Raw genomic sequence first — 23,834 nt, 5'->3', positions numbered from 1 at the left:
CTACACCATTAACATTAGAATTAAGGAAAAATGTTTATATATACTTGCAACAATACAGTCAGGAGTTTGGCTCCTTTAAACTTATGTAACTGAGCCTGTAAAAATAAACGATTTAATAAAAAATAAATAAAAAAAAAATTGTATACGTCAGCGTTTTTCATGATTGCATAAGTACTTTTGCCCTGAAATCATTTCAGACGAAACAGACAATACGATTCTTCACGATGAATGATAAATTTCATTAAATGTATCTATAATATACTTCAAAATTTCATGACAGTGAGGGAACAGAGTCGAGAACTTATTAGAACTATGAGATTGGTAAAACTTAACAGATTGTAATTTCCCGAGAATATCAAGAACAGCCGACGACAAACCAAGTAAACCGAATTAGCGCTGCCGCCGCCAAGCGAATCATTTTTAGCAAACGTACGGTGCAACATGTGCGTCGCTAATTTCCTTAAAACTGACTCCTAGAGGGGTATCTTTTGAGCAAACGACAATGAGTTGATTCTCAAAGCCTTACCCCTTTCGTTACGAGCGTAGTCTATAGACGACATCCGCGCGACGAGCTGTGTGTACGAGCGTCGTCTTTAGACGACATAAAATTCATACTGCTCTTCGATCACATCAGCGCGATGTGCATACTTTTCGGCGCAGTACTCCGTACAGGGGTAGCACTTCGACGGAGCTCACTGCCGTAATGAAAGGGTTAATTGAACATCTTTGAGTAATATTAAGATTGACTAAATCCGAGCGAAAACGGAGACCGATGCCAGTCCTTGAGCATCCCTTCAACCTCGCACTGTAGCCTATATCTATCAATATAAATGAAAATATAGATCTGTTCGTAAGCGGTCCTCGAAGAAGGGATGATCCGATTTTATCCTTCTTTATTTTGTTGTATTCGTCTCTTCTCGTAGGTCAATATAGTGGAGAGCAAAATCGGAAAGTTTCCGGAAAATTCAAAAGGAATGTCGGAAAATTCGGAAAAATGAATTCCCATATGACCGAAAATTACATCATGATAAGTCCATTCAATATTTATATGATCACCCTAACGAAAAAATAAAAAAAGGGTCTAATGTTTTGCGATAAAGAGCAAAACTACCACTTTTCATCGAAATCTGAGAACCACTATATCGGTTTGGCATGAAATGGCTGTATATATAAAAGATGTACATATACAAAATATACAATAATATACAAAAAACAATCTCACGTGCATCGCGATGTACAAAGTATCAATGAATCTGGAAAAATTAACGTTAAAAGAGATTTCTACAGATCCGCACACTTTTACAGACATTTCCACATTTTTAACAGATTTTCACATACTTTTACAGACTTTTTCTAAAAATCTTCTGGCAGCTCTTCGTTCCACTTTTCATCGAATGTTTTCAAATCGCAGGAGTAAACATTTACGTGACTGTGACTTCGTTTGTTTTTATTTCATTCGGCGAAATATTATATCAGGGAAAGTGGACATCAAAAATGCGTTGCTCAGTGAAAGAGTGCCCAAATACGAGTGAAAAGAAAACGTATTTATAGACGCGCTGGGCCGATTTTTGCGGAGACGACAAACTAGTTCCGAATAAGGATTCGCGTATCTGTGGAGTAAGTACGATGTTTGAATTATTGAAAACCAAAAGTGTAGCAAACCTCTCATACACATTTTCAGGATTATTTTTATAGCGTCTTAATGCAGTGGACTGTATAGAGGCGAATGAACTGCAAAGTTTAAAGCCTCTTAAAAACAAACAAAGAAAGAAAGAAGTGGACTGTAAAAACTGCTACTTAATCCCGCTGCGCTACCAAAGCAGCCTTTATGCGGATTGCCCAGCGTGAGAAAAAAAAATTCTCCCGTGGGCGCGATGCAGACTGCCTTCATTGCAGTGATGCAGCGGGGATTTTCCATTCGTATGGAACTTCACATCACTGTGGCAGATTGAGGGACTCGTTTCATCGGAGACAAAACACAACACACGCTTAAACTATAACTATGTACATTGTATTTTACATAATACTATAGAAATATACATGAAATTATACAGAGTTATAAATTATACAAGCACTTAAATTTCTTCTTAAATTCTGCTTCAAATTTGCTGCTGTTGCGTACACTCTGCTGTCTTTAATTGAACTGGTGTGCTGTCCTTGTACAGCAAAAACTATCATCCAATCCGTTGGCGGAGCATGTTCGATTCTTTTGCAGGAGAGCTGTGGATTGCACTCTCGGGTCTGGCGTCGAGGGATTGCATCGTATGTATGCATCTGTTCTCTCTTCAGTGCGCTTGCGACTGTACAATTTTGATAGAGATACATCGTTACATTTCAACCGGAAAAGAAACCTCGTGAGAAACCGTAATGCGTTCTCCACAATAAAGCCGATAGTTGACTCAGAAGATTACGTCCAACATCAACACGAAGCGCAGATTGCTTTACCATTATATTCATAACCAGTACTAGCGGATCGTAATTACGCGGATTTCATTTGGCCAGCTTCACTAGCAAAACTGTTTTCACCGACGTTAGAAAAAAACGTCCCCAAAACATTTCACTTTTACTATATTTGAACGTACCAAAATTCGCCAAAGTCGAATTTCGCTCCCACAAAAAAAAATTTGGAGTGAACTAAGCGTTATTCGTAGTTTGTTGATCGGTCAGGTTCTGATACCTTGGAATATGAGATTCTCATTCAGAGATGCAATGGCCAACTAAACAATTGACGGAAAAATGAAGTTCGCTCATTCATTATAAGTTTAATTATTTTTGCCTTCGATAACAATACCTTTTTTATAGTGTTGATTATCATAAGAAAAATAACACTCCTGATCGTTGGATCTCTTTTGACATTTCAATTGGATCTTTTTTGACAGCCGTTTTGATTCAGTCCGCACCAAGATGTATAGAAGTATTACTAAGGTGAGTCCGTATCGCCAATAAGTTAGCGAGGGGAGTGGTAAGTGGTGGAGAGTGTTAGAGGGGATAGTTTACAAAAAAGGCGGGAAGGGTACAGCTGATTCGTATGCATATACATATTGTCAGATACAAGCGTTAAAGGTTGTGTGCTGTTTGGTTTTCAATGCGTTTCAATAAAATCGAGTATTCCCGGGTATTTAACACTTCATTTACTCATTGTGTAATCAGTGCGATTGAGTGATTGGTTTTATAATTCGGTTCTAGAAGCACTGATTTACGGGGTAAGTTGTTCAATATTATAAGATGTGCATTGTATGAAAAACTTGTTTTCTTCATAGATGGCTTATTACTGTGCTGTTCATGGTTGCGGAACAACACGTTCGCACAGCAGGAATACGGATTTAATTACTACTGTGCATGGATTTCCCACGAATGAGAGTCGGCTCTCTCATTGGATTGGCTATTGTGGTCAAAAAAAAGGATGGAAACCTCAAGCCAATCAAGGAATTTGTGCAACACATTTCGCACCATCCAGCTACATTGAGAATACTTGGCCGAACTCAGCCAAGCGGCGCCGGAAACTCAATGCTGATGGTAAGCTGTGATTTATGTAGAATTGAATACGTCTAATAAATTATTGCTCATTTTAGCATTACCAGGGGATCCCGAACATTGGACTCTATCAGAGGTGAACGCGAATCAATCCGCTGATTACGATAAACCATCCCCTGAGGCGATAGAAAATATTGAGATACCAGGTATGTTTGTGTTATTTAATTTACTACACGAGTTTAGTTGAAAAGAACAATTTCACGCGAATGTTTGATGAATTCAATTGGTAGATTTGATTATGTTTTTATTCAGATTGCTTTTTGTTTGTACGATGAATTACATCAAGTATAGAAAATGTTCATGTCATTCTGAAATGACCATCGTTGTAAATTAGAACATTGATAAACTGGGAAAGTTGCCAGATTGCAGTGCTAAAAGCTTAATACAGTAGAACCTCGATTATCCGCGAGTGGATGATCCGCCATACGGATTATCCGCGAAAGCGAGTTGTCTAGTAATTCTATAAACGTTCCCGAAATTTGCCATTGAGTGGTAGGGTCTTGCGCTTTTGTTTTGGTCATGACTTTCACATTTTCTGAACATTGGTGTACACGACCTTATAGATGGATATTTTAATGCATAGTTAACATAGTTTTCATGCTAAAACATCTATTTTTCGTGTTTACACTTTTTTTACCTCATTTTTAACCCTTCATTGCGTTTCCCGCCATTTTCGTTATACACTGTGACCTAGCTCGACTATTCCGCGGATAATCGGAGTTCTACTGTAATATATGTTCAACCGGAAATCTACATTAGTACATGTAAATGAAAAGATTTAAATGGCAGTTTAGTTGTTTTAAAATCATTGATTTGATTGAGTGCTAAACATGCAGTTTTCAGAAACACACTGTAATGTTTCATTCTCCTGCCGGTTGAAAGTAACATTGAGTAATTTGAATGTGATATAATGTGTCTGAAAGGAAGTCGCAGGTTGAAGTCATCGTATGTGAACCTTTATCTCGTGATGGGATCAACTAGAAAATGACGTTCTTGTGAGCACTATGTGGAGGTATCACGTGGAGGCAGATATATGTGCTACTATAATACCTACAAAATTCTGGTCAAAGAATGAAATGTAGGAAATTGTTTGAATTTTCATGAAAAACACCAAATTTTTACACTGATAATATTATTTGAAAATTATTTTGAAAATTGAAATTCTTTTTTCTTAAAAAACTTTTTTTAAATTCTAAAAAAAATATATTAGGCTGTCAAAAAAGTCCTGCGGTATTTTTTTTGAATTTTCATTTGTTCATAAAATTAGTTACAATCATCTGTTTTAAGTCAAATATGCGCCGTTTTGTTCGATGACTTGTTCCCAACGAGATGCCAACTTCATAATACCCCTGTTATAGAAGCTCGCTTCCTTATTGGCAAAAAAACTCGGATAGGCAATTTTCACAGGCCTCTTTTGTAGCTAACTTCTGACTACCTAGCTCGTTCGCCATGGACAAAAACAGGTGGTAGTCACTTGGTGCAAGGTCCGGACTATACGGCGGATGCAACCTCCCATCCGAGCTCCCGGAGCTTCTGGCGCGTCACCAAAGAAGTGTGTGGCCTGGCGTTGTCCTGATGGAAGACAATGCGGCCTCTGTTTATCAAAGATGGCCTCTTCTTCATGAGTGCTACCTGCAAGCGGTCCAGTTGTTGGCAGTACAGGTCCGAATTGAGCGTTTGGCCATAGGGAAGCAGCTCATAATAGATTATTCCTTGACAACCCCACCAAACACACAGCAGAACCTTCCTGGCCGTTAATGAGGGCTTGGCCACCGCCTGAGCCGCTTCAGCGGGCTTTGACCACGACCGTTTGCGCTTCACGTTGTCGTAAGTGACCCACTTTTCATCGCCAGTCACCATCCGCTTCAGAAACGGTCGATTTTGTTGCGATTCAGCAGCGATTCACATGCGTCGATACGGTCAAAGATGTTTTTTGCGTCAGCGTGTGTGGCACCCATTCATCGAGCTTCTTTGTGAATCCAAGCTTCTTCAAATGATTAATAACGGTTTGATGACTTATCCCCAGCTCTTGGCCGATGCTACGGCTGCTACTATGCCGGTCTTTCTCGGCTAATTCAGCAATTTTGTTGCAATTTTCGACGACAGGCCTTCTGGAGCGTGGCGCATCTTCGACGACCTCTACACCAGAACGAAAACGTTGAACCATCGTTGTGCGGTGGAAATGGAAACTGTATCGGGTCCATAAACTGCACAAATTTTATTGACAGCTTGAGATGCATTTTTGCCTTTATCATAGTAGTACTGTAAAATATGTCGGTTTTTCTCTTTATGTTGCTCCATATTTGCGACACTATAACTCACGAACGACTTAACCAAACAAAACACTGTCAAGGACTATATTATAGCGCGCAAAAATACCTTCCCAACAAGCTATAGTATGACTCGATACAATGAATACAACTAGAACTACGCGCTTACAACGACACCTCGCGGAAATACCGCAGGACTTTTTTGACTTTTTTTGGATAGCCCATACAATTACCGACAATTCACCCATAAATCGGAAGAAGGGCACTTTTACAGGGATTTTTTTTCTAACGACACTTTTTCATGTTTTCTTCGGACAAATTATAACTAATCCTGATTAGCAATATAGTGTGTTCGACAGAGTTTTAGATTTCATTAAAATATAAACTTTAAAGTATTATAATAGTAATATAAAGTAATTTGATATAAAAAAATAAGAAAAAAAGTATTATTGTTTTTTTGGTGATTTCAAGTATGTAAAGTTATGACCAATGTTTTTACACCCACTGTTGTGGACAACCCTATTTTGCCGCGCTCGGATACGTTATTCATCCGACGCAGCTCAGACCGCAGGGCTCGCGTGCGACAGCATGACTGTCACTGAGCGATGCTGGAGATGCGCATATATGTGTTTTTAATGTGGTTGTCACTTGTTGTTTACATTGTTATTGTTGTGGAGAGTCATTGTTTATCGTCCATAGTGAAATGTATCGTTTAGTCATGTCGTGAATAAAGTTTGTTTTTATTTATTGTACCGTGCGCGTTTCATTAACCCTGTCGTGATATTGTCCCAGTGCAAGTCCAGGGTCCCGCGGTACAAAAGTGGCGACGAGTAATCGCGAGTGTGTGTTGTTTTTCACCGTCGGAAAAACACACTGAACATTTTGCCCCCCGCGCGTAAGAAAAGAAAGTGGAGTGAAAGTGCGATGGCGAGCAACGACGACGGACAGAATAGTGTTGACCCCACGGGTGTGATAAACAATCAACGGCAACAAAACCAGCCGATTATCCCCGTGCCGGCGGTCCACTATCAGCAGCAGTTTATTCCCGTCTCTGCCGCCCAGCAACAGCAGTACGCGCCCTTCCCGCCCCACCAACCGCAAGCACAGGTCGGTAGCGATGTGTTCGTGCAAATTTTGCAAATGATGCAGCAGCAGCACCGAGAGATGATGACCCAGCTGATTCAACAGCAGCAGCAAAGTGATGAGAAGCATGAACGCTTTCTCCGTACGATCGCATCGTCAATCAACGTGCAGGTACCACCGAATCCGGAACAGATTCTTGACTCTTTGGCCGGCAACATCAAGGAATTCCGGTTCGAGGCCGACTCCAACGTGACGTTTGCGGCTTGGTACTCGAGATACGACGATCTCTTCGAGAAGGATGCTGCTAGATTGGACGGTGAAACAAAAGTTCGTCTTCTTTTGCGAAAGCTGGGTGCATCGGAGCACGAACGGTATGTGAGTTACATTCTGCCTAAACTTCCAAAAAATTTTAGCTTCCTGGAAACAGTGGCCAAGCTCAAGAGCCTGTTCGGAGCAAAAGAATCGGTGATCAGCCGTCGCTACCGATGCCTGCAGATAGCGAAAAATCCTGCAGAGGACCATGTGGCATTCGCTTGCCGCGTAAACAAGGCTTGCGTGGAGTTTGAGCTGGGTAAGCTCTCGGAGGAGCAATTCAAGTGCTTGGTCTACGTGTGTGGTTTAAAATCGGAGAACGACGTCGAGATTCGCACCCGCCTCCTCACGAAAATAGAAGAGAGAAATGACGTGACGTTGGAGCAGCTTTCGGAGGAGTGTCAGCGACTGTACAACCTGAAGCACGACAGCGCCATGATCGAATCTCCGTCCACGTATGACCAAGTACAAGCGATAAGAAAATTTGGTGGGAAGCGGTACGAAAAGCGTGACCGTGAGTCACCGAAACATCCTTCCAGTGACACCGACAGGAAACCAAATTCGCCATGTTGGTTTTGCGGTGGATTCCACTACGTTCGGGACTGTAGATACAAGAGCCACAAGTGTTCCGAATGTGGCCAGTTCGGGCATCGTGAGGGGTACTGTGCCAGTGCCAAACCCCGAAAAACTGGAAGGAGGCGCAGGAAGCAACCAGTGTCCGCCAAGGTGGTGGTCGTCGATGTGTGCAGTGTGCAGCAACGACGCAGATATGTCTCCGTGGGCTTTTCCGGAACAAAAATTCGCCTGCAACTCGACACCGCCTCAGACATCACCGTCATTAGCAGGGAGATTTGGCGGAGCATTGGCAGTCCTGCGTTATCGTCAGCAACGGTGAAGGCGAAGACGGCATCTGGCAGCATACTATCGCTCGATGGGGAGTTCGAGTGCGACGTCACCATCGGAAGCAGTACACGACGTGAGCTCATCCGTGTAACCGAGAAGCAGCTGCAGTTACTCGGATCCGATTTGGTCGACAGTTTCAACCTTTGGGCCGTCCCTATGGACACCTTCTGTTGCCACGTGTCTGGAACGCCAGTGTCGACAGGTGCACTCAAGTCGTCTTTTCCAGAGGTCTTCAGCGAGAAGCTCGGCTTGTGCACCAGAACAAAAGTGAAGTTGGAGTTGAAAGAAAACGTTCGACCCGTCTTCTGTCCGAAGCGTCCGGTAGCTTACGCTATGTATGATACCGTTGATCGCGAGCTCGACCGGCTAGAGAAATTGGACATCATCACCCCGGTCGATTATTCGGAGTGGGCCGCTCCGATCGTCGTAGTCCGCAAGTCCAATGACTCCATCAGGATTTGCGGAGACTACTCAACGGGTCTGAATGCAGCTCTCCAATCACAGCAGTATCCACTTCCACTTCCGGATGACATCTTCGCCAAGCTGGCTAAGTGTAAAATCTTCAGCCAGATAGATTTGTCCGACGCCTTCTTACAGGTGGAAGTTGACCTCTACAACGGCCTGCCGCCGGGTTTGAAGATCGCGCCTGGCGCATTTCAGCAGCTCATCGACACAATGTTAGCCGGACTGAAGGGCACTTCTGGCTACCTCGATGACGTCATCGTCGGCGGAGAAACTGAAGAGGAGCACGACCTCAATCTACGGGGTGTCCTGAAGCGAATCCAAGATTTCGGATTCACGATTCGTGTTGACAAGTGTTCGTTTCGCAAGCAGCAAATCCGATACTTGGGGCACATCGTCGACAGTCGCGGGTTGCGACCAGATCCGGCGAAAATCGAGGCGATCACCAAGCTGCCGCCTCCAGCCGATGTATCCGGTGTGCGATCGTTTTTGGGAGCCATCAACTACTACGGCAAGTTCGTCCCCAACATGCGCATGCTACGCTACCCGCTCGACAATCTCCTCAAGGTGGAGACGAAGTTCAGCTGGAGTCCGGAGTGCCAGAAAGCGTTCGACCGGTTCAAGCAGATTCTCTCGTCGGATCTTCTCCTCACACACTACGATCCGAAGCGGGAAATCATCGTTTCTGCTGACGCTTCATCCGTTGGACTTGGGGCTACCATTAGCCATAGGTTCCCAGATGGAACCATCAAGGTGGTCCAACATGCATCCAGGGCGCTCATGAAGGCAGAACAGGGCTACAGTCAGCCCGATCGCGAAGGTCTGGCCATCATCTTCGCCGTCACGAAGTTCCACAAAATGCTCTTCGGACGGCACTTCCGTTTGCAAACCGATCATCGCCCGCTGCTTCGTATCTTCGGCTCTAAGAAGGGAATTCCAGTGTACACTGCGAACCGCCTGCAACGCTTCGCCCTCAACTTGCTGCTCTACGACTTTGAGATCGAGTACGTGTCCACTGAGAAGTTCGGCAACGCAGACCTGCTCTCCCGGTTGATCGACCAGCACATCAAGCCTGAAGAGGACTACGTCATCGCGAGTCTCAATCTGGAAGAGGATATTAGGTCAGTAGTAATCAATACGGTTAAAGTGTTGCCTCTCAATTTCAGAGTCGTTGCGCAAAGCACCCAAGCAGATCCGCTGCTCCGTCAAGTCCACCGCTACGTTCAGAACGGCTGGCCCCAGTCAACACTCGATGGGTCAGAACTTCGCCGGTTCCAATCAAGGCAGGAATCGCTCTCTGTGGTGGATGGGTGTATTTTGTTTGCCGAACGACTCGTCATTCCGTCGCTGCATCGGAAACGGTGCCTCGAACAGCTGCACCGTGGCCATCCGGGCATGCAGCGAATGAAAGCCATCGCTAGGAGCTACGTGTACTGGCCTACGTTGGATGCCGACATCGTCAGCTTCGTCAAGGCATGCCAGCAGTGTGCGTCTGTAGCTCGATCACCTCCTCACTCTCCACCGGTGCCGTGGCCCAAATCGACCGCTCCGTGGCAACGCGTCCACGTCGACTTCGCCGGTCCAATCGAAGGCGACTACTACCTGCTCGCTATCGATTCGTTCTCTAAGTGGCCCGAGATCATCCGAACGACCCGCATCACCTGTTACCAGTGCGCGGTAACATATGTATTTACTGTGTATGAAGTCGGCTCATTATTGTATTCACCACTCGTAACGCTTGAAACAAACTAATGTTTTTCGTGTGAAATAGAATTTCTGTTTTATTTGTAGTAAAAATACAATCGATACCTTATACTAAAATACAATTGTAAACTCGAAATATCATTTATATAATGTAAAACTTCAACCAACCGCCACACAAGCCTGCCACCTGTCACCCAAGCTACCATGCCATATTCACCACAGCCAAGGATCCGGTTCCCGCCATGCCTGGTCAATAGGAATGGGAGAGATAATAAAAGGACGTCGAATGACGTGTAAGAGGAGGATTCGGCCCTCGAGAGTCTAAGAGGCAACACGTAGTTGAACCACACGTTCTGTGGAAGTGATTCGCCGGTGATTATATCACGCATCAACGGTGTAACTCGAGTGAGAAAGCATCAACGGTGTAACTCGAGTGAGAAAGGATCGAAATTCCTGAGGAAAAATCCCAGAAAACGTTCGTGCAAGTGAACGGAAAGCCGTGTGACAGTTTTCAAAGTGCCACGGCCTACCCCCAAGAATTGGGGAGTTATTTGAGAGAGCGTACACCTTGTTACGTCATCACGCGCAGCATTGCGTGACAGCAGAGATTTTCCCGCCGGAATACCGGCAGTTCATGAAGAGGAGTCATCCAGGACATCGGGAACCGGCAACAGCAGCAGCAGCAGGAGACGTGGCGTGGTGGCTTGGATGGATCCGGAGACAAAGAAAATGTATGTGAACAATAAATGTTAAGGTTAGTTTAGTCTAAAAACTAGTTGTCGTGATTTAGAACGCCTCACATCCGAAACGACCCTGAATCTATGAGCTAGATCTCATTGTAATCAATGGACAAAAAAAGTTCAGTAACAAATTAATTGGCGCCCAACAAAAACTACGAAAAAAATTACTGCGTAATTTTTTTTCTCCTGGATGTGAGGTGGGTCCGACGAAAATATAGTGAATTTCTTTCGAGTTCGTGGAAAAAAAAGTAATAAAGTGCAGTCCCGACAGCTTGTGAATGGTTAAAATTTTTCGGATAATTTCTCTTTAGTTTCTTCGCGAACGTGGTGATCCTTGCAAAGTTCTTTTGTCGTTCCACTCATATCAATCGATTTGATCTCGTTATTGAATAATCAATATTCAGGTTCGCTCCGCTTTTGGATTTATTTGGTGTCCTTAGTGGTCGTGATTCCGTGGCTGCACGTGTGTCCTGATGAAATCATCGGTTCACAGACAATAGACTATTGTTGTACTTTATACAATCTTCTCTATTATCGAGCTCTTTTGTTGACGATTTTGTAACACTCCATGATGGCCAAGCTCACGTTGAATTCCCTTAAACAATTGTATTATACGTTTCGAATTGATCATCTGAATGAGGATGAGCTGAACTTTGAGCTAATGTCGCGAGGTGTCGAGCTAGAAGAATTCGATGGTAGGGATATCCAAGGAACGCAACGAAAAAGGCGTGTGCGCGATCTGATGAAAGCTGAAAAGAAAGGAACAAAAGAAATTGTTAGAAAAATATACGGTGACGCGGTGGAGGATGGTGAACTATGTGCAAACAAATTACTATTGATTAAAGAAGATTTAAGATATCGTGTGCCTAACAAATTAGTTTTTCGCTCAAGATTATTACATCTTGCCAATCGGCTTCAATTGTTAATGAAGTACACGGCAGGAGAACGAAATATAAGAATTAGTAACATATTAGAAGAAGTTATAGATTATTATAATTTAACGTTTGATGGTTTGACACAGGAGCAAACTGAGTCAGAGGACGATGATAATATTTGCGAAGAGACAGCTCAGTCTACTGAACCGGCAGACACTGTCACTGACCCAACCCGAAATTGTGAACCTCAAGAAATTGCGAATTCGGAAAACTGTATCACAACAGTATCCCAAGCTAACAGAACACCTAACGATCTGTCCTGCTGGAATGATGTTATACATGAGATTAGATTCATGCATATCCAAATGGAGGAGAACCGTAAAGTCGAAGTGTCACGAATAAATTCTCTTTTAGAATCGGTTCAATCCATATCAAATTTCATGGTAAGAATCAATTCGATGGCAGATACAATGATGGAAATTAATAATGAAATTAAAAAGGCAAACCAAACATTAGGAGAGTTAATGACGGCAGAACATTCCAGGAGTCAAGCTTATAGCGAAAATTTTAGAGTCCCTGTTAGTTCAGTAACCACTCATGGGATGAACTCTACAACTAAGACCAGTTCATTTTCAAATACTCCTAGATGTTCATCAGGAATCCCTCATGTTACGTCAAACATATTGAACCCACGTGTGATATCTAATTGCTCTAATACAAGAGAAGTTAATTTTCCTATGTGTGCGAACATTCCGCAAGTGCCCGCGAACAATATCGAGCCGGTAGGATCAGTCTTACTTGATTCACTCACTCATCGACGTCCACAACGCGTCGCAGATTGGAAAATTATGAAATATGATGGCGAAGATGAAGGGTTAGGGTTAAATGAATTCCTCGATAGCGTTTATCACTATGCAGTTTCAGAACAAATCTCGCAAGAAGAACTGTTCAACTCCGCTATGCACCTTTTTAAAGGAACAGCCTTGAATTGGTTTCTTTCAATGAGAAGCGAGAACCGTCTGTTTGATTGGAATCATTTGGTTAGAGAACTAAAAGCAAATTTCGTACATCCTGAATTAGATGCGACACTAAAAATGAAAATTGCCTCCAGGCGGCAACATAAGAATGAGAGCTTCCAAGAATACTTTTTTAAGTATGGAAAAACTTTTCAGAGCTCTGAGTGTTCCTTTGAACCCAGAGGAGAAATTGGGACATCTCAAGCGAAATCTAAGACCTGATTACAAACAGATAATGATTTTTAAATCTGTTAACACGCTAGCAGAACTTCTAAGTATTGGGAAAACTCTCGATGCATCAAGAGTACCAATTTTCAACAAAGTGTTCGGTAACCCCCGAGAGATTAATACCATAACACGCGATCAATACCAGACAAATCGTCCAGTTCATCAAAATTCGAATTCTAACGATGGTAAAAACAACTTCAGTAAACCGAAATATTTTTGGAACCGAAACCAAGCTCAAAGTCAATCGGTTGAACGAAATTCAAATCACAAGCATAAAACCGCTTACTCAAACGATCGTTTTGATTCAGACGGAAATAGTAATCCACAATCAGTAGGAAAACAAATAAATCAAACAAAACCTAAAGGTAAAGAAACCCAAACGCAATCTGAAAGTTTTCCTGAAAGAACGATTATCTCTTTAGAATATCTCGTGAAAAATCATAATCCTCCAGCATACGATACATGCTATAATTGTGGTACTAAAGGTCATAAACATACAACTTGCTCGAAACCTGGACGCGTTTTTTGTGAAATCTGTGGCTTCAAGGGGTTCCACACGAATCGTTGTCCATACTGTCAAAAAAAACGACATCTGTATCGCTTAAAAGCGCGAGCGATACAACGCACGCGTGTTTCTCGACATTGTGAAACTAATACTAATTTTTCTAATTACTACCGGCCTGCAGTTGACGATGATTACACGTCAAATTCATGTACGATCTTCATCACAGACAAGACAGATAATCGACCATTCGTCGAATTAGAGATATTCGGGGTAAAAATAAAGGCACTGTTGGATAGTGGAAGTAACTCCACTTTGATGAGCGCAAGAACATTCCGAAAATTAAGAACAGGTATAACAGGTAAAGTCCCGCTAGGAACTGTTTTAAGAACAGCTAACGGCGAAAAGCTAGACATTGTGAGTCAGGTAGACATACCATATACTTACAATGGTCTTACAAAAATAGTACCAACTTTGATAGTGGGACAGCTCGCCATGAATTGCATTTGTGGGATGGACTTTTGGTCTGTTTTCGGAATAGCTCCGGAAGTAAGAGGGTGCATCACAATACACGATGATGAGGATTTTGACAACGAAATAATGTGTGACGAAGTATCACTAAATGATAGTCAATTGAGGGAGATAGCGAATGTTAAACGTTTATTCAAAGATATTCATTCCGGAAAATTGGATTGTACCACCGGAACAGAACACCGTATAATAATAAAAGATGAGTTCAAGAACGAGAAACCAGTCCGGAAATATCCGTATTCCATGAACCCAAACAAATTGAGAAAAGTGTGGGCAGAAATCGATCGGTGGATGGACATGGGGATTATTGAAGAGACTAATTCAGATTGGTCGCTCAACATTGTGGCTGTGGGAAAACCAGATAATTCAATTCGTTTGTGTCTCGATGCGAGACCCCTGAACGACCGAACGGTGCCGGATGCATATCCGTTACCGCATCCCGGACGTATACTGAGCAGTCTTCCAAAAGCTAAATTTTTATCAACAATAGATTTGAAGGAAGCCTTTCTCCAAGTTTCCCTTGCTGAAGAGTGCCGAAAATTTACCGCTTTTAGTATTCCTGGTAAAGGTATGTTTCGTTTCACACGGTTACCATACGGCCTGATCAACAGTGCTGCAACTCTTGCTAGGCTGATGGACCACGTGTTGGGTCAAGGAAAACTTGAACCAAATGTCTTCGTTTACCTCGATGACATCATCGTGGTAACGGAGACATTTGAGGATCATATACGCTTACTCAGAGAAGTTGCAACACGTCTGAATTCGGCCAATTTAACCGTTAATTTAAAGAAGAGTAGATTTGTGGTACAAGAGCTTAATTTCCTCGGATATGTTTTGACCACCGATGGATTGAAGGTAAATCCAGAAAAAATCCGACCAGTTTTGGAATTTGAAAGACCCCAGAGTGTAACTAAACTCAGGCGATTCCTTGGCATGGCCAATTACTATCGCCGGTTTATTGCCCAGTTCAGTGAAATTAGCGCACCATTAACAGAAATGTTGAAGGGAAAAACCAAAGCCATAAACTGGTCTCCTTCTGCCGAAAAGTCGTTTCAATCACTGAAAGAGAAGCTTATAACACCTACTGTCCTGGTAGCACCCGACTTCAATAGAGAGTTTGTGCTTCAGACAGATGCGAGCGACGTCGCGGTCGCGGCAGTCTTGACGCAGGAATATGAAAATGGTGAGAAGGTAATTGAATACTTCTCCCATAAGCTGACCAAGCCACAGCGGAACTACCACGCCACGGAAAAAGAGGGACTGGCAGTGATACTGTCCATTCATCACTTCAGAGGTTATCTGGAGGGTTACCATTTTAAATTGGTAACAGATAACTCTGCGATTACATGGATCCTCAAATCCAAGTGTAAAATCGGATCTCGTCTTAGCAGATGGAGTCTGGACTTACAGGGTTACAACATGACGATAGTGCATCGGAAGGGCACTGAAAACGTCGTCCCCGACGCATTGTCACGTTGTGTCTCTGCAATTTCGGCTTCATCTGAATCAAAATGGTACTGTTCCCTTAAAGAAAAAGTCTCTAGAAATCCTCAAAATTACCTTGACTTCAAAACAATTGGAAACAAATTGTTCAAATACGTTTCGACTTCGAGTCCGTTAGGAGATTATAAATTTCAGTGGAAACTGATTCCTTCGCCTGAATGTCGTGAAGACATAGTTAAACGAACTCATGAATCATTGTTGCACATGGGCTTCGACAAAACGCTGCATGAAGTTAAGCTACGGTATTACTGGCCACGAATGTCACAGTATATCAAACAAATTATTCGAAACTGTTCAACCTGTAAAGAAATAAAACCATCAACCGTTGCATTAAACCCTGAAAAGGGAAAAACACGGCAAACTACTGATCCCTGGAGGATGATATCAGTGGATTTCATTGGTCCCCTCCCCAGGAGCAAACATGGAAATCAACATCTGTTGGTTGTTTTGGATGTATTTACCAAGTGGGTATTACTGCATCCAATTCGTAAAATACAAGCTACTACACTCTGTTCGATTTTACGGGACCACTGGTTCGCCAGGAATGGTACACCAGAAATTTTATTGAGCGATAATGCCACTACTTTTGTTTCCAAGGAATTCAAAAAGTTCCTTACGGAAAATAATGTTAAACATTGGCTTAACTCCAAGTACCACTCCCAAGCGAACCCAGTGGAGCGTGTAAATCGAAGCATTAATGCAGCTATAAGAGCATATGTGAAGAATGATCAACGAACCTGGGATGAAAGAATTTCAGATGTTGAATGCATCCTTAACACAACTCGTCATTCCTCGACAGGTGCATCGCCTTATTTCATCATACACGGTCATGAAATGGCTAGATCAGGCACTGACTTTCGAAATCCCTGTATTACTGAAAACATCGAAGAGGACCTAGAAGAAAAACAAAAAAGGTTAATAGGCATAAAAGAAATTATCAATAGAAATCTTGAGAAGGCTAACGTTAGCTCTAAGAACCGTTACAACCTACGCCATCGTTCTTTTTCCTAACCTTTTTCTGAAGGACAATTGGTGTACCGGAAGAATCAAAAACTTTCCAACGCGTTAGAAGGCTATAACGCAAAGTTGGGTTGTCAGTACATTCCTTGTAAAGTCGTAAAAAAGCACGGTAGTTCTTCCTATGAATTATCTGACCTCGCTGGCAAAAATATCGGGATTTGGCCAGCAAACCTGTTGAAGCCAGGTTAACCATATTTGAGGTTATGTTTAGCACATGATAATTATTCCAGAGATCTGCCAAGAAAAAGAAATTTATATACAACTGTTGGAAAGTAGCATGTTAGCATTTGTTCAACTTACCGAAAATTGAATGGTTTACCTGGATTTTCACTTCTATAAGCCGCTACGACGAGCTCCAACGAGCGGAACACACGTTACTTACCCTGTCCTAAGAGGATTGACATGTCTGAAAATTTATCACCCACTAGAATTGTGCTGAGTGACTATCATGTGACATATGTGAGTGTTGATGCGGAGTAACTCAGTCTGGCCGCATCACTCAGGGTGGAAGTCAGGAGTCAGAATGCGCTCAATTTCAAGATATTTTTCTTATTAATTATATGATCCGTGACATATAATTAAGTAGATGGATTAAAACCAGGAAATGTATTTCCCTTTTTCTGTTTTGAGAAAATTCAAAACAGTTAGAAGGCACGCACATACGTTTTAGACCGAATACCGTAGGAACAGGTGGAAGAGGAATGAATGATGGAAGTGTGACTGTGGCCCTGATAAAGACGTGCGATATTGAGTGGTGAAGGGGGATGCGTCCAAGTGGTTGATTGAGTGACTTTAAGTTGAGTGGTTGTATGCGAGGTTGGGCAGTGTTTGTTCGAGTAGGATCGAAATTGGACGTAATCCGGTAGAGAAGATTGCATAAAGAGACAGTTCCTCGGTTGAAAAGAATTTCAAGTTCAAGGTCATGATGAGTAAGTGCGGAGTCCTTCTGCAAAGCTGAAGCGAGTAAATTTGAGTTTGACGCGGTTTATTTATGATCTCGTGAGATATGAGTCAAACAACAATGGCGGGTCGTATATAAATCTGTCGATATAGGATGGATGGTACATAGAAACTGGAGAGAACGAAACGAAAAATTTAAAACATACATTTGCGATCGGGATATATGATGCACCCGGTAGACATTTTGACAACACAATGGTTGTATTGAGATTCATTTTATTCGTCGTTGGTACCAAGTAAGTAGGTTGAGATAGGCTAAAAAAAAAAAAAAAAATTGTAAACAATTTTTTTTCTCTGTGTCAGGGCGATTTGTTACCAGTGCGCGGTAACATATGTATTTACTGTGTATGAAGTCGGCTCATTATTGTATTCACCACTCGTAACGCTTGAAACAAACTAATGTTTTTCGTGTGAAATAGAATTTCTGTTTTATTTGTAGTAAAAATACAATCGATACCTTATACTAAAATACAATTGTAAACTCGAAATATCATTTATATAATGTAAAACTTCAACCAACCGCCACACAAGCCTGCCACCTGTCACCCAAGCTACCATGCCATATTCACCACAGCCAAGGATCCGGTTCCCGCCATGCCTGGTCAATAGGAATGGGAGAGATAATAAAAGGACGTCGAATGACGTGTAAGAGGAGGATTCGGCCCTCGAGAGTCTAAGAGGCAACACGTAGTTGAACCACACGTTCTGTGGAAGTGATTCGCCGGTGATTATATCACGCATCAACGGTGTAACTCGAGTGAGAAAGCATCAACGGTGTAACTCGAGTGAGAAAGGATCGAAATTCCTGAGGAAAAATCCCAGAAAACGTTCGTGTAAGTGAACGGAAAGCCGTGTGACAGTTTTCAAAGTGCCACGGCCTACCCCCAAGAATTGGGGAGTTATTTGAGAGAGCGTACACCTTGTTACGTCATCACGCGCAGCATTGCGTGACAGCAGAGATTTTCCCGCCGGAATACCGGCAGTTCATGAAGAGGAGTCATCCAGGACATCGGGAACCGGCAACAGCAGCAGCAGCAGGAGACGTGGCGTGGTGGCTTGGATGGATCCGGAGACAAAGAAAATGTATGTGAACAATAAATGTTAAGGTTAGTTTAGTCTAAAAACTAGTTGTCGTGATTTAGAACGCCTCACATCCGAAACGACCCTGAATCTATGAGCTAGATCTCATTGTAATCAATGGACAAAAAAAGTTCAGTAACACACCTCTGCTGCGACCATCAGCATCTTGCGTGGGTTGTTCGCGCGGCTGGGTATGCCCGTAACCTTGGTCAGTGACAACGGTACCCAGTTTACCAGCGCCGAATTCGCCGATTTCTGCGCTTCCAATGGCATCGAGCACCTTACGACAGCACCGTTTCATCCACAATCAAATGGCCAGGCGGAACGATTTGTGGATACCTTCAAGCGAGCCGTCAAGAAAATTCGAGAGGGGAGAGGATCCATTGAAGAAGCACTGGATGTCTTCTTGCTGACGTACCGAAGCACGCCCAGTCGTGCTCTGCCGGATCAGAAGTCGCCATCTGAGATCATGTTTGGTCGCAAAATCCGAACGTGTCTCGAGCTTCTGCGTCCACCACCGGTACGTGTCCCAGTACCAACCGACGATGACCGCAAGCAACCGAGGTCCTTCAACCGAAACGAGACCGTGTACGCCAAACTATATGGTCGTACCGGTTGGAAGTGGGCTCCTGGTGTCGTCGTCGAGAAGATCGGAGACGTTATGTACAACGTGTGGGTCGAAGATCGCCGAATGCTACGCTCGCATATCAACCAACTTCGGAGTCGCCTTGCTGCTGGCGCGATACCGAAGCAACCCACTGTACATGCCACCTTAAACCAACATTCGCTGCCGCTGGACATTTTGCTGGATGCCTGGGATCTCCCAAGCCAATCACCAGGTCCATCTTCACCAGAGCCTGTCTCCAGTGCTGAGAGAACCATGGTAGATTCCGGGCCGACTCTTGCAACGTCTACGCCACGTCATGAGGTCTCGGCGTTCGTCCCGTCATCAGCATCGTCATCATCAACAACAACAACGCCAACATCGACAGAGTTCGAGTCCGCTGTCGAAGTAGAACTAGCTGTAGACATCCCTAGGCGCTCTTCACGACTACGAAGACCGCCAGTAAGGTTTGATCCGTACCACCTCTATTAAGAGGGGAGATGTTGTGGACAACCCTATTTTGCCGCGCTCGGATACGTTATTCATCCGACGCAGCTCAGACCGCAGGGCTCGCGTGCGACAGCATGACTGTCACTGAGCGATGCTGGAGATGCGCATATATGTGTTTTTAATGTGGTTGTCACTTGTTGTTTACATTGTTATTGTTGTGGAGAGTCATTGTTTATCGTCCATAGTGAAATGTATCGTTTAGTCATGTCGTGAATAAAGTTTGTTTTTATTTATTGTACCGTGCGCGTTTCATTAACCCTGTCGTGATATTGTCCCAGTGCAAGTCCAGGGTCCCGCGGTACAAAACCCACAACGTGTCACTGCAATCCGAAATGGTACAGCAAACTCCTAAGACGAGTTGGCATGGAATTCGTCTATTGTTACTCAAATGTCCACATGAACATATGTCGCACGACGCAGCTGAAAAGCTTCCTAGATTCTCCAAGTGTCAATTTCACCTTTTTTTAATTGTATAGGTTGATACCTAGTCGAAGATCTGGAGAACTTGAACGTTTTAATTTGAATACTTACAAAGTTGTTAGTTACCGATACCTTTCGTTTTTTGTTCATTTTTTCTGGAACAGCTAGTTTTGAAAAACATATATCTATGCCTAGAATATGCCATTCTAATGACCTGGAACCATCAAGAATTGTTTTTTCGGAACTGCAACAGAAATTAGAAGACGCTTTTCAAATTACTCAACAATGTAACAATGATCTACAAGCGGCTTATTCAATCATTAAACTAAGGGATGAAGAAATTAACATGCTTAAAATGGAGTTGTCTAATATAATGCAGTTAAAAGACTCATTGAAAGAGGATTTGGAGATTGCTCATTCTACGATACGTCAAAATGAAAAAATAATCGATTCTTTGAAAACAGCGAATCGAACCTTGGTCGATCAGAATGAGATTGAAAGCAAATTTCTCAGAAAACGGCAGATGAAATTAGAACGAAAAATAAAACAATGTATATCTGATCATATGAACAAGACTAAGTTTTTAGAGCAATCACGCCACGCATTAAAGGATGTATTCACAAATAATCAAATAGACATCATATTTGGAAGAAAGGCGAAACCACACTGGGCAGGTGAAGAAATTTCGAAGTCTTTTGCTGTACGTTACTTGGGTGTAAGAGCTTACAAATACATCCGCGACGAAATGCACATACCATTGCCAGGAATATCAACACTAAAAAATTATGCCAAAAGAATCGATTTGAGAAGTGGTTTGCTCAAAGATGTTCTTCGACTCATGGATCATGTGAGAATGGGACAGGACATGCAATCAAGAGATCTTGAATGTGTTCTAACATTCGATGAAATGAACATACGCCACATAATGGAGTACGATGAAGGATCGGATGAAATCGTGGGACCATTTAATAAAGTTCAATTTGTAATGGCTCGAGGACTTTTCGCAAAATGGAAGCAAGTCGTGTACGTGGCATTCGATACATGTATGTCCAAAAAAATAATAATAAAAATCATAACTGAGCTTCACACAATAAATTATAATGTCGTTGCTATCAACTCATACAACGGGCCTGATAATCTTGCACTGAGAACAGAACTAGGTATTAATCCAGAAATAACATGCTTCTCTCATCCAGTTACCGATGAAAATGTCTATGTCTTTGGAGACAGTCCACACAACCTAAAGCTAATTCGTAACTGGTTCATCGAAGGAGGTGTAGTGTGGAAAGGCAGGATTATTAACGCCAGATTGGTTCTCCAACTAATCAAAGAACGGGCAGTTAGTGAGTTGACACCACTGTTTGCGCTAAATACCAGTCATTTGGATATGTCAGCAATTGAAAAGCAGAACGTGGGAAAAGCTGCCAAACTTCTATCCCACACAACAGCTACTGCTTTGAGTGAGCGCTTCAAGGGCACAAATGATGAAGAAGAAGCCATCGATGTGGCTGAATTCATCGAAACGTGTAATAACTGGTTTGATGTGTTTAACTCTTATACACCATCTGCAAAAGTGGAAATCAAACGATTCACACGCAACATTTCAGAAATCGATAATGATTTCTATCAAATCATTGATATCGCTTTTTAAGGACATGAAAACAAAGCATGGTATTGCATTTATATCTACTTACAAGGTAATCATAATGTATAATCTAATGAATAAAATATTACATTGCTATTCTATTTGTAGCTCAATCAAGACCTTTTGGAAAATATGTATTCTCAATTGAGAACAAGAGGTGGTTTGGATGATAGACCGTCAGCAATGAACGTCATTCATCGATTGCGTGTCATAATTCTCGGCAAAAATTCTGGTATCACACAAAGAAATATGAACACCGTCGATCCAGGAATGTATGAGGATGAAAGAGATGAGTATCTTACAGCGCAACTGTTTCGCAAGGCAGAAGAAGCTGATCCCAATGAAGACATTGGTCATAATGATCCTGATATGTCAACGCCATATCAGAATTATCTGGAGGATCCAATGAATCGACAAGCTGCAGAGACGACACGTTCTATGAACAACAACAGTAATCTGACCGAATCGCTATCTCTGATATCAGTGTCGTCTGATATTTTGGAGACAACCCAGGAGAAAGATGGTTTCGTCTACATTTTGGGATGGATTGCATTCAAATTAAAGAAAACACATCCAGATATTGGCGACAGAACAGCAGAACTAGAACAATCTTTCAATGTATCGCATATGCCTTCGTTTCTCAGTCACCTGTCCTATGGAGGATTAACAGTGCCTTCCGCTGAATTCCAAGTTATGGGCAAATCAATGGAAAAGATTTTTGTTAAGTACCAAGGCGCTTATGGATTTGATATTCGAATTAAAGCTGTTAAAACGCTTGTTGACCATCTGCTGACAGAGTACCCGAACTTTGACCCAATCATCGTGAACAAATATATAAAAATTAGAACGATTGTAAGAATGCGGTACTGCAATATGCGGGACCAGGGTTTATTAGACTCCGAATATTTGGGAGAAGCACATGAAATCAACAAATCCTCAAATAAAAGATTAGTAAGAGACAAGAGTCATCAAAGAAGAAAGTACAATAAATTGAGCTCCAAATAGTAAGAAAAATAGTACTCCAGGCATAGACGGGACGCTAGTTTCATACATGGTGATAAATCTATGACCGATACGAACTTATCTTTGTAAGTATTTCGATCAGTAGACTGAATAAATTTTTGGATTTTTTTTCTAATTACAATAGGAACAGCTATGAACCTTTATGAACTCGTCCAGATACACGTCCATCATCCTTCATCGCCACTTTATGATAACGAGCTACACTAACATCTTCAAATTCAACACACTTCAGGCATAAAAAACATCTTGTCCATGTAAATCGAAGCTATTTGACATTTCTCTATAATGTAAATACTAATAAGTTTTTGTACATATTTTGTAGATGCCGCACTTCACATCATTCGTATTCAGTACTTTCCGTTTACATTCCATCCCGATTTCAACAAACTGTTATATCTGTCTGTTACATATAATTTTGTATGTATCTCGATCGCTAAACTGAGTGAATTATATTCAGATTATTTTGTAATTACAATAGGAATAGCCGTGAACTCGTCCAGATACACGTCCATCATCCTTCATCGCCACTTTATGATAACGAGCTACAATAACATCTTCAAATTCAACGCACTTCAGGCATAAAGAACAATCCAGTCCATGTAAATCGAAGTTTTTTGACATTTCTCTATAATGTAAGCACTAATATATTTTTGTACATATTTTGTAGATGCCGCACTTCACATCGTTCATCTTCAGCACTTCTCGCTTCAAATTCCATCCTGATTTCAACAAACTATCTGCGTCTGATAGAATAAACATATTTTTGTAAGTATTTCGGTCGCTAGACTGAAAAAATTTTAGATTTTTTTTCTATTTGCAGTGAGAGCAGCGACAAACTTATACTTGTCGAGATATACGATCAACATTTGGACAACATAAATTGTTCATCGCCGCTTTATGAACACGGGC

The 23,834-nt window shown here is 42.2% G+C and overlaps 2 protein-coding genes across 4 annotated transcripts; both read left to right on the top strand.

The window, feature by feature from the left end:
- The first annotated feature begins 6,457 nt into the window (after positions 1-6,457).
- LOC129762450 (uncharacterized protein K02A2.6-like) lies at positions 6,458-19,960 on the top strand. 3 transcript variants are annotated; one of them, XM_055760705.1, is made up of 2 exons: positions 6,458-10,999; positions 18,175-19,960. In XM_055760705.1, exon 1 carries the CDS (start codon positions 6,729-6,731, stop codon positions 10,314-10,316), a length of 3,588 nt encoding a protein of 1,195 aa, XP_055616680.1. In that variant the 5' UTR covers positions 6,458-6,728; the 3' UTR covers positions 10,317-10,999; positions 18,175-19,960. The 3 variants fall into 3 exon arrangements, with proteins under 3 accessions (XP_055616680.1, XP_055616679.1, XP_055616678.1); XM_055760704.1 differs by having other exon boundaries at positions 6,458-11,022; XM_055760703.1 differs by having other exon boundaries at positions 6,458-11,022; positions 17,947-19,960.
- LOC129761268 (uncharacterized protein K02A2.6-like) lies at positions 18,917-19,819 on the top strand. Its single transcript, XM_055758981.1, has one exon. It carries the CDS (start codon positions 18,917-18,919, stop codon positions 19,817-19,819), a length of 903 nt encoding a protein of 300 aa, XP_055614956.1.
- Positions 19,961-23,834: the final 3,874 nt, after the last annotated feature.

The sequence above is a fragment of the Toxorhynchites rutilus genome, chromosome 1, assembly GCF_029784135.1.
Source record: "Toxorhynchites rutilus septentrionalis strain SRP chromosome 1, ASM2978413v1, whole genome shotgun sequence".
Taxonomy (NCBI): domain Eukaryota; kingdom Metazoa; phylum Arthropoda; class Insecta; order Diptera; family Culicidae; genus Toxorhynchites; species Toxorhynchites rutilus.
The sequence above is the reverse complement of the archived record's forward strand: the minus strand, read 5'-3'. Positions and strand labels throughout refer to the sequence as shown.